This window comes from Gymnodraco acuticeps, unplaced genomic scaffold, assembly GCF_902827175.1.
Source record: "Gymnodraco acuticeps unplaced genomic scaffold, fGymAcu1.1, whole genome shotgun sequence".
Lineage (NCBI taxonomy): Eukaryota > Metazoa > Chordata > Actinopteri > Perciformes > Bathydraconidae > Gymnodraco > Gymnodraco acuticeps.
Genome location: NW_022989851.1, coordinates 22,340 through 35,000, shown reverse-complemented (window position 1 = coordinate 35,000; position 12,661 = coordinate 22,340). Strand labels below are relative to the sequence as shown.

At 39.3% G+C, this 12,661-nt stretch overlaps 1 protein-coding gene across 1 annotated transcript in view; it reads right to left on the bottom strand.

Annotated features, from left to right (window-relative positions):
- The window catches only part of LOC117561672 (calcium-dependent secretion activator 2-like), a 48,634-nt gene that overhangs the window by 16,252 nt on the left and 19,721 nt on the right, over positions 1-12,661 (bottom strand). The window contains exon 2 of the mRNA XM_034239220.1: positions 5,819-6,005. Within this exon, the coding sequence (XP_034095111.1) occupies positions 5,819-5,907 (89 nt within the window). The 5' untranslated portion in view covers positions 5,908-6,005. The remainder of the gene's footprint in view (positions 1-5,818; positions 6,006-12,661) is intronic.

Genomic DNA, 12,661 nt, shown 5'->3' with positions numbered 1-12,661 from the left:
TAGTTTTAATAATAGTATTATATTTGCTCCCTTTTTAAAACTGAAAACCTTTAACTTATGTTTGCACCATTATGAAGCAAAGTACATTCCTTGTTTCATATTTCTTTATTGTTTAATTTCTCATTCTTCTTGCACTTACTTTTTTCTACATATTAATTAATTCTATATATTTATTTTTACAGATAATTCCTCTCACTATGGGAAGTAATGCAGAGTATGTATTTCAGTATATTCCTAATATAATTTAATGTATATTTGTATGTATTCAATTTAGAAATGTATTTCAAAAGGATTATTTTAAATGTCAATAGGTTTATATAATAATTCTTCTTTACAACCTCTTCCCGTGTTTACATACGCACCATTATACTCCAACTCAAATCCCTTGTATGTGTAAACACTTGGCTTTAATCCTGATTCTGATCTTCCTCCCTCACACCCTCCACTTCCCCTGAATCGAATCACGCTCACAAATCAAATCGTACGAGGAGCGATCTGGCAGGAGTCCAGACGCAAAGCGGAGTTTGGTTTGGTGGAGCAGTCAGATGTGTGTTCGCGCTCGGGCGCACGCGGAGGAGTGGGCGATGCGACAGCTTGTCGGGGTTCAGACACATTGTTGCTGCTAAATGAAGCGAGCGCGGAGCAGCGAGGGGGGGGGGCGGACTCAGGATGTGTGTTTACACTCGATGTGGCTCCAGTGTAAACGATGAGCTCCAGACCCCCCCCCCCCGCGGCGCTCTCTGATGACAGAGTCGTGGTGAGAGGAGAGCGCCGAGGCTCCGGACGCCATTTCACCTTAAAGAGGTGTTGGAGAGGAGATCAGGCTGAGGGCGGGCGGAGTCAGAAAAATCAGGTTCAATGTCGTCTCTGGACCTCAGTTTGGAAAAGGTTGGAGAAGAAGTGAAGGAGAACTCATCACCAGTCAAACAGGTTGAAAAATAGTTAAAGAAACCCAACACAGCTCAGTAAATACAGTGAAACTTCACTTGGTAAATTAACTGGAAGTAGTGTAACGTTCATAGTTTGCCTTTTGGTGTAACATAGCGTTGTCATGTAAACATATTAGCAGTTATGGCACGAGTTGAAAAATGCTCAATAAAATGTATTAACTTTGTTGATCTGCGTTGGTCGGCTAACTGTCAGTCTCGCGGACCAAATCTGTCTCATAACTGTAAGTGTTTGTCAATATCTTAAAATAATAGGTTAGCTACATTAGCTAGCTAGCTTAGATCTGCAGTAACATCAGAAGGAATCACATTGTTAAAATATGCTGCTGAAGAAGTCTCTTCATGTGTTTTGGAGTGTTTGTGTTTGTATATCTGCATGGTTACTGAAGCGGCAGCGTGTTTCTCCTAATCAGTAGCGACTGGTCATTAGGGGCAGCCCCACCTAGTGTCAGCAGAAAGTATCAAAAATAATGATTACAAAAAAATGCAAAATTTAAATATAAAATATATATAAAATATATTTTAAGATCATGTTTAATCGTCTGATTCGTCTCATTGCTGTTTTAGTCTGTGTTCTTCTAATTAGTGTCTACAGTGTGTGCCTATTGAGCTGTTTAGAGCCATGTGGGACAAAACCCGATCCTGCCCCTCCCTCTCACTGTCTAAGTGAACGGTGACTGTAAAAACTACACTGTGCATGCTCAGAGTATTGTCCAATTTAATCTGTGTGGCAAACAAATAATGCCCATAGGGGCATAGTGCTGCCATCCCCACCATACGTCATCTCACATCATTCAGAGCTGATTGGCTGTAAGTACGTGTGCCGCGAAAAGTGTGGTGTGTGAAGAGCAGGTGAAGAGGAGGAGAGAGACGCGTCCTAAAACCCGGAAGTAAGCTGCGCATGGCTTCCCTCCACAAAAAAGCAATGAGATTTCTCCATAGGTTTTTAGAAAATAGCTCCAAATAAGGTCAGTGGGAAACGTAGCTGTTAGATAAATGCACGTTTTGTTCAGCCGGATAATATCCACATGTCTACCCTACTTTTATCATTTTCGAATCATAAATCTATTGATTAGATTAGATTTATGATAGACTTTTGAAACTACAAGAACATAAGGAGGACTTTTACAAAAAAGTAATAGAGATGTTTGTCCAGAAGGATAGGCAAATGGACTTCATCTTCATGTCAAGGTAAGACTGCAATTGTATTGAAAATGGGATCTTACTAAGAGAGAACAATTCAATATTTAAATGATACAATTACATTTTTTGGGTATCCTTCTGTTGAACTGTCTGTTTAAAATTAATTGAAGCATCAGAAAAAAAAAGCTTTTGAAAATAATATTATATTTTGATTTAGGTCAGAATATAATATTTGTAAACCTGAAGAGTCAGAGCCTCACCAGCCATGAACCTCACTGCAGAAGCTTATATATAGACATCTAAGTTTTTTGTGCCCCACCACTTTTGTACATATAAAAACGCCACTGCTCCCAATAGAAATGTGTTGGGCTCGTTTGCACCTGTTGGCCACCGTACTGTTCTGCTTCATCATTTTAGAAACCCTTTGAACTACCTTGCAGACATTCCCGCTGACAGTAAGTCTATGTTTTTGTGAATTGGTGAAAGACAGATACAAATAAATGTAAAAATAGATATTTTTCTCTCTCACCTTGTAAAAGTCTGTGGCATCATTTCAGTTTGTAATCATTTGTTCTCATTACGGTTCAAGAACGTCAGAGCCAGCAGTGGCTTTGAAGGAGAATCTGAACTGGGCTTTCACGACACCGCATCATCCAAATATCTTGCATGTTTTCGCAAGAGGTAAATGAGACACATTTCTTTCTCGATGTAACATCGTTGAGCGATACATTTGGTTTCTGTAAACACACCCATCCCATGTTCAAAGGTCAGAGGCTTATTATTGTCATCAAGTCCCAGAGTAAAGAGAAGAGACTGCAGCTAGACTGATGTGAAAGAAATGCAGAGGAAGTGAAATGTAGCAACAAGCTAAAAGAAAGTACAACGAAATACTGCAGTGAAATAAAGAGATTGTCCTGATGGATACATATGTGAGATGCAAACAGTGTGGCACCTCCCTCCATGGCCTGTGTGTGTGTGTGTGTGTGTGTGTGTGTGTGTGTGTGTGTGTGTGTGTGTGTGTGTGTGTGTGTGTGTTGGGGGAGGTAAAAGCTCCTGTCACATCCCGAGTGTGTGTGCTGTGGATGTTCGGTGAGGAGAAGATGGGACGTGACAGGTGAGAAGGAGGCGAGCGAACACCCTCCTCAACCAGCTCTGGTAATGCTCCTTTAACCCCGACTCCAGTTCAAACGTCTCATCACACACACACACACACACACACACACCAAGTGTCAGCGCGGCTTCACCTGCCGAGCTTTAATCACTCCGTCACCTCCAGCAGCACGGAGCGATGATGATGATGAAGAACCAGCAGGACTCCAAGTGTCCAAATAAACTCACACAATCTAACTCATTACAGCTGCCATTATCAGAGCACACACACACACACACACACACACACACACACACACACACACACACACACACACACACACACACACACACACACACACACACACACACACACACACACACACACACACACACACACACACACACACACACACACACACACACACACACACACACACACACACACACACACACACACACAGTTGATATTTTGAAATGTTTATTTCTAGTCTTTTAACATTGTTTGTCCCATGTCTTTGTAATCTGCTGCAACACAAACATGTCCCGACTTGGGATCAATAAACTACATCTTATCTGACAGCACATGGTAAAAGAAAATGCTCTTTTGAATATGGAGATTTATAGTTTTCTGAATTTTCTATCATAGTGAAGTGAAGATTTTTGGGTTTTAAGTGTTATAAGACATTTAAATGCATCACCTTGCATTGGGATGACAGTGTGTCCCCCAGGTGTACTGCCTTGGCAGGGTGCTGCTCGGGTACCCCCCCAACGGCGCCCCGCCAAGACAATGGTAGGGGAAACACTGGATGACATTTTATGGAGCGATTAATCAATTCATCTCGTAAATACTAATAGAAAACAATCGTATCTTGGATTCGATTAAACAATGTGATTTAATCGCCTGTGCTTCGTGGTCACACTTTGATTTGGGTTATTACGATTGACTTTAGAAATGTTACTGTTCTTTCTCATAAATCTGGTTGTTAATTAAAAATGACCAAATAACTCGACACATCTTGGTTTGCTGAGGGCTCCGACTCTCTCCTTTCTCTTTGCTATGACCTCACGTGGACTTTCCAATGAACATATTGATGTTTCTGAGAGAGTTTCCTACAGAAAAGCACAGTCTGAGTAAACTCAGTTGAAGTATGGTGGAGGACTCTCCTTCTGAGGCGTCGCTCTTTGTCCTGACGGAGTCGGGTTTCTCCGAGCGGCCCTCCAGGGAAAACTCGAGTTCTGTAATTACGTTTTTTTTTTTTCCACCTCGGAGAAACGCCTGCCATCAAAAACCCTCCTTTTTCCCATCCACACCCACTCAGCGGCTCCTGAATGGCCATCAATTATTCAAATTACAGCTCCAACTGACAAAAAGCCAATTGCAAATACCCCTCCTCCCCCAACCCTAATTTATATCTGCCGATTCCGCTGGAGAAGCTGATCATTACTCTGTCTAATTGAGCAAATGAGTGGACAAAGAGAGAAAGCACAGATATCAGTAATTATCAGCGGGGGAGAAGTGAACTGCTGCAGGACGCTGGTGCCAACAAGTGGCTAAAAGACGCCGCTGATGCTCATATCGGGAGATTACAGCGAGAAGAGGCATACAGATGAGCAGAGCTGAGCCCCCCCACCCCCACTTGGACAACATGAGCCCCCCCATCCCTCTCAACTCTAACAGTCATCACTTCCCAACAACTTAAAGGTCCCCTATTATACTGTGTTTCATTACTTTATTATAGGTCTCATATATATGCAGAGCCTGTCTCTGATTGGCTGAAACACCAAACAGATCATTGCAGCATTACCCATAATCCCCTCTGTTTCAGCCCTGTTTCCAAAGTGCTGATTCTCTGTCTGTTACTTTAGATGAAAATAAGGAGAGATTTGGTTACAAAGAACTCAATGGTGCTCTAGGAGGAGATTCAGGTGATAAGGGGGGGGGGGCGTTACCTTGGTTGCTGATTGGCTAATGGTTACACAAGACAAAACATCGTTATGACATCATAAAGTGGCCAAAATCTGATCAGCTCATTTTCAGACAGGTTTTTATAGAAATGGATCAAAAAGAGAGAATCTTTGTTCCTGAAACTTTCAGAGTCTCTTTCCACAGAGGGGACACATGTTGATGTAGAAGAGACATGAAGAAGAGGGACACATGTTGATGTAGAAGAGACATGAAGAAGAGGGGACACATGTTGATGTAGAAGAGACATGAAGAAGAGGGGACACATGTTGATGTAGAAGAGACATGAAGAAGAGGGGACACATGTTGATGTAGAAGAGACATGAAGAAGAGGGACACATGTTGATGTAGAAGAGACATGAAGAGGAGAGGACACATGTTGATGTAGAAGAGACATGGAGAAGAGGGGACACATGTTGATGTAGAAGAGACATGAAGAAGAGGGGACACATGTTGATGTAGAAGAGACATGAAGAAGAGGGGACACATGTTGATGTAGAAGAGACATGAAGAAGAGGGGACACATGTTGATGTAGAAGAGACATGAAGAAGAGGGGACACATGTTGATGTAGAAGAGACATGAAGAAGAGGGGACACATGTTGATGTAGAAGAGACATGAAGAAGTGGATTTTGCCCAATAGGTGACCTTTAACCCGTGTTAGCCTCCGTACCTGTTCCCGTGGACGTGCGAGGCGCAGAAGGCGTAGCTGTAGTGCAGCAGCGTGGGGTCCACCAGCACCTGGCTCTCAGAGTACTCCATCAGGTCCTTCAGGTAGCTCAGGTGGCGGTGGCAGCCCGGACCCCGTACCGGGCGCAGTACTCATCCAGAACGAACACCTGCCCGGGGCTGAACCAACCCTGGAGACACACACACACACACAAGCATAGAGGAGCGTCAACAACAACAACAGAAGGCTGTCCAACAACATCATCTCGGACCCAAACCAGGTTCTGAACAGCGAGTCTGAACTGCTGCCATCTAATCAGCAGAGGTGGGAAGTAGTGGAGTACAAATACTTCATTACTGTACTTAAGTACATGTTTCTGGTATCAGTACTTTGCTCCACTACTTATTTTTCTGACGACTTTTTACTTTGACTTCTTACATGTTGAACCCAAATACCTGAACTTTCTACTTCTCACATTTTGAACACAAATACCTGTACTTTCTACTTCTTACATTTTGAACACAAATACCTGTACTTTCTACTTCTCACATGTTGAACACAAATACCTGTACTTTCTACTTCTTACATGTTGAACACAAATACCTGTACTTTCTACTTCTTACATGTTGAACACAAATACCTGTACTTTCTACTTCTTACATGTTGAACTCAAATACCTGTACTTTCTACTTCTTACATTTCAATCAATCAATCAATGTTTATTTATATAGCCCAATATCACAAATGTTACATTTGTCTCAGTGGACTTTACAGTTTGTACAAAATATCAGTATGACAATACGACACCCTCTGTCCTTAGACCCTCACATCGTACAAGGAAAAACTTCCGGAGAAAACCCACAGTTTAAAGGGAAAAATGGGAGAAACCTCAGGGATAGCAACAGAGGAGGGATCCCTCTCCCAGGACGGACAGACGTGCAATAGATGCCGTGTGTAAATTGAAAAGATAATACATTTGCAACATAGGTAGTCCAAATGTTTGGAAATGCATGTGTGTATAATAGGAAGATGAATCCACGAGGATATCCATCCAGGACCTATGATCCAGGACCACAGCCACGACTCAAGATCCAGGACAGAGGAGCGCAGGATCATCCATGTACTCCGGATCCCGGCGTATATAGACACCAAAAAGAAAGACATTTGGGGAAGCTGGGTTAATCGGAACATGAGAGTACACAGGTATAGACAGAGAGAAGGAAGAAGTAAGATGTACCCCCGACAAACTAAGCCTATATCAGCAAAACTAGGGGCTGAATCTAATCAGCCCTAACTATAAGCTTTATCAAAAAGGAAGGTCTTAAGCGCACTCTTAAAAACGGATAGGGTGTCTGCCGCCCGAACACAAACTGGAAGCTGATTCCACAAATGTGGAGCTTGATAAGAAAAGGCTCTGGCTCCCATTGTACTTTTAGAGACTCTAGGAACAACCAACAACCCTGCATTCTTGGAACGCAATGCCCTAGTAGGACAGTAGGGTATAATGAGTTATTTAAGGTAAGATGGCGCCTGCCCATTAAGGGCTTTGTAGGCGAGAAGAAGAATTTTAAATTCTATCCTGTGTTCTATAGGGAGCCAGTGTAAGGCAGCCAGAACAGGAGTAATGTGGTCCCTTTTCCTAACTCTGGTTAGTACACGAGCTGCAGCATTTTGAATCAGCTGAAGCGACTTGACTGACTTCTTGGTACACCCTGATAATAAAGAGTTACAATAATCCAGCCTTGAAGTAACAAATGCATGGACTAGTTTCTCTGCATCGTTTTGAGGCAAGATATGCCTGATTTTTGCAATGTTACGTAGATGGAAGTAGGCGGTCCTTGAAATTGATTTTATGTGGGCGTTAAAGGATAAATCCTGATCAAATATAACACCAAGATTCCTTACAGTCTCACTGGAGGCCAAATTAATGCCATCCATGGTTAATATATCCTTAGATAATTTGTTTCGTAGATTCTTCGGGCCAAGTACAATAACTTCAGTTTTGGTCGTGTTTAACATCAAAAAGTTTAAGGTCATCCACGTTTTTAAGTCCTTAAGGCAGTCTTGAATTTTATTTAGATGATTAATTTCATCAGGCTTGATTGATAAATATAGTTGAGTATCATCCGCATAACAATGAAAATGTACAGAATGATTCCTTATAATATTGCCTAACGGAAGCATATATAATGTGAACAAAATAGGTCCGAGCACTGAGCCCTGTGGCACTCCATGGCTAACTTTGGTTTGCGTGGAAGATTCATCGTTGACACGTACAAACTGAGAGCGTTCAGATAGATAGGACCTAAACCAGTCTAAAGCAGTTCCCTGTATGCCAACTAAGTGCTCTAGTCTTTGCAATAAGATATCATGATCAATAGTATCAAATGCAGCACTGAGATCGAGCAAAACAAGAATAGAGACACGTCCCTTGTCAGAGGCTATTAGAATGTCATTTGTGACTTTAACCAGAGCTGTCTCTGTGCTATGATGTGTTCTAAAGCCAGACTGAAAATCTTCAAATAAATCATTGTTTTTTAAGTAATCACACAGCTGTTTTGCGACCGCTTTCTCAAGAATTTTTGAGAGGAACGGAAGATTGGAAATAGGTCTATAATTGGCTAAAACCTCTGGATCGAGGTTGTGCTTTTTAAGAAGCGGTTTTATCACTGCTACTTTGAATGATTGTGGAACATAGCCTGATAATAAAGACATATTCATAATATTTAATAAATAAGTGCTAATTAATGGAAAAACTTCCTTCAACAGCTTAGTTGGAATTGGGTCTAACATACACGTTGATGGTTTAGAAGATAGAATCATTGAATTTAATTGTTCAAGGTTTATGGCTGAAAAGCATTCTAGTTTAATATCTAGTGTAATATTAGAACTTACGTTTCCGGGAGCTGTTGATAACACTATACTGGTCAAAGGCAAGAGGTCATTAATTTTGTTTCTAAGAGTAACAATTTTATCATTAAAAAAGCACATAAAATCATTACTACTGAGTGCTATGGGAATAGAAGGCTCAATCGAGCTATGGCTCTCTGTCAGCCTGGCTACAGTGCTGAAAATAAATCTTGCATTATTCTTATTCTCATCTATTAATGAAGAGTAGTAGGCTGCTCTCGCTTTACGCAGTGCTTTCTTATATTCATTGAGAGTAATATGCCAAATTAAACGAGATTCTTCAAGTTTAGTGGAACGCCATATCCTTTCAAGTTGTCTCGACTTTTGCTTTATTTTGCGGGTTTCTGCATTATGCCATGGAGCTAATCTATGTTGTTTTATTTTCTTCTTTTTCAAAGGAGCAACAGAGTCTAATTTTATTCGCAGCGCATCTGTAGCACTATCAACAACATGATCAATTTGGGGTGGTGTACATTTTGTATAAGTTTCCTCCCTTACATGCAGACATGCTATCGAGTTAAGTATTGGTGGAATCTCTTCCTTAAATTTGGCTATAGCACTAACAGATAGGTTTCTGCTGCAGGAGCTTTTGACTAATGCTTTGTAGTCTCGTAACAGTACTTCAAAAGTTACTAAGAAATGGTCGGATAAAGCAGGATTATGCGGTTCGACTAATAGTTGCTCAATTTCAATACCATAAGTCAGAACAAGGTCGAGAGTGTGATTATAGCAGTGGGTTGGTTTATTTACACTCTGACAGAAACCAACAGAATCTAATATAGAGTTAAATGCAACAGTAAGGCTATTTTTATCATCGTCAACATGAATATTAAAGTCACCTACGATAATTACTTTATCTGTTTTAAGAACCAAAGTTGATAAAAACTCAGAGAATTCAGATAAGAATTCTGAATAAGGACCTGGTGCACGGTACACTGTAACAAATAAGATTGGCTGCAAAGTTTTCCAGGTCGGATGCGTAAGACTAAAAACAAGACTTTCAAAGGAGGTATAATTTAATTTTGGTTTAGTATTGATAAGTAAACTTGAGTCAAAGATTGCTGCAACTCCACCTCCTCGGCCCGTGCCTCGGGCAATATGAGTATTGATATGGCTGGTGGAGTGGCCTCATTTATGCTGACATATTCTTCATGTCTCAACCAAGTTTCAGTGAGACAGCATATATCAATATTATAATCTGATATTAAATCATTTACCAATATTGCTTTAGATGCTAGAGATCTTATGTTTAAGAGACCACATTTAATATTCCTGTTTTGTTGCACTGTAGTAGTTGTTACATTACTTTTATTAGGTTATTATGTATGACACCTCTATTAGGTTTTACCTTAACTTGTCCTTGGGCAGACACACACACCGCTAATATTGGGTATTTTATTGAGTTCGGGATTCCTATGGATGACTGCCTAGGAGAGAGAACAAATACCTGTACTTTATACTTCTTACATGTTGAACACAAATACCTGTACTTTCTTACTTCTCACATGTTGAACACAAAATACCTGTGTACTTTCTACTTCTTACATGTGAACACAAATACCTTGTACTTTCTACTTCTTACATGTTGAACACAAATACCTGTACTTTCTATCTTACATGTTGAACACAAATACCTGTACTTTCTACTTCTTACATGTTGAACACAAATACTGTACTTTCTACTTCTTACATGTTGAACACCAAATACCTGTACTTTCTACTTCTTACAGTTGAACACAAATACCTGTACTTTCTACTTCTACATGTTGAACACAAATACCTGTACTTTCTACTTTTACATGTGAACTTCAAATACGTACTTTCTATTCTTACATGTTGAACACAAATACCTGTACTTTCTACTTCTTACATGTTGAACTCAAATACCTGTACTTTTACTCTTACATGTTGAACACAAATACCTGTACTTTCTACTTCTACATGTTGAACAAAATACCTGTACTTCTACTTCTCACATGTTGAACACAAATACCTGTTACTTTCTACTTCTTACATGTTGAACACAAATACCTGTACTTTCTACTTCTTACATGTTGAACTCAAATACCTGTACTTTCTACTTCTTACATGTTGAACTCAAATACCTGTACTTTCTACTTCTTACATGTTGAACTCAAATACCTGTACTTTCTACTTCTTACATGTTGAACTCAAATACCTGTACTTTATACTTCTTACATGTTGAACTCAAATACCTGTACTTTCTACTTCTCACATGTTGAACACAAATACCTGTACTTTCTACTTCTTACATGTTGAACTCAAATACCTGTACTTTCTACTTCTTACATGTTGAACTCAAATACCTGTACTTTCTATTTCTTACATGTTGAACACAAATACCTGTACTTCTGCTTCTTACATGTGGAACCCAAATACCTGTACTTTCTACTTCTTACATGTTGAACACAAAATACCTGTACTTTCTACTTCTTACCTGTTGAACACAAATACCTGTACTTCTACTTCTTACATGTTGAACTCAAATACCTGTACTTTCTACTTCTCACATGTTGAACACAAATACCTGTACTTTCTACTTCTTACATGTTGAACACAAATACCTGTACTTTCTACTTCTTACATGTTGAACTCAAATACCTGTACTTTCTACTTCTTACATGTTGAACTCAAATACCTGTACTTTCTACTTCTTACATGTTGAACTCAATACCTGAACTTTCTACTTCTTACATGTTGAACTCAAATACCTGTACTTTCTACTTCTTACATGTTGAACTCAAATACCTGAACTTTCTACTTCTTACATGTTGAACACAAATACCTGTACTTTCTACTTCTTACATGTTGAACTCAAATACCTGTACTTTCTACTTCTTACATGTTGAACACAAATACCTGTACTTTCTACTTCTTACATGTTGAACTCAAATACCTGTACTTTCTACTTCTCACATGTTGAACTCAAATACCTGTACTTTCTACTTCTTACATGTTGAACTCAAATACCTGTACTTTCTACTTCTTACATGTTGAACACAAATACCTGTACTTTCTACTTCTTACATGTTGAACACAAATACCTGTACTTTCTACTTCTTACATGTTGAACTCTAATACCTGTACTTTCTACTTCTTACATGTTGAACACAAATACCTGTACTTTCTACTTCTTACATGTTGAACACAAATACCTGTACTTTCTACTTCTCACATGTTGAACTCAATACCTGTACTTTCTACTTCTTACATGTTGAACTCTAATACCTGTACTTTCTACTTCTTACATGTTGAACTCAAATACCTGTACTTTCTACTTCTCACATGTTGAACACAAATACCTGTACTTTCTACTTCTTACATGTTGAACACAAATACCTGTACTTTCTACTTCTTACATGTTGAACTCAAATACCTGTACTTTCTACTTCTCACATGTTGAACACAAATACCTGTACTTTCTACTTCTTACATGTTGAACACAAATACCTGTACTTTCTACTTCTTACATGTTGAACCCAAATACCTGTACTTTCTACTTCTTTACATGTTGAACCCAAATACCTGTACTTTCTACTTCTTACATGTTGAACTCAAATACCTGTACTTTCTACTTCTTACATGTTGAACACAAATACCTGTACTTTCTACTTCTTACATGTTGAACCCAAATACCTGTACTTTCTACTTCTTACATGTTGAACCCAAATACCTGTACTTTCTACTTCTACATGTTGAACTCAAATACCTGTACTTTCTACTTCTTACATGTTGAACTCAAATACCTGTACTTTCTACTTCTTACATGTTGAACTCAAATACCTGTACTTTCTACTTCTTACATGTTGAACTCAAATACCTGTACTTTCTACTTCTTACATGTTGAACTCAAATACCTGTACTTTCTACTTCTTACATGTTGAACTCAAATACCTGTACTTTCTACTTCTTACA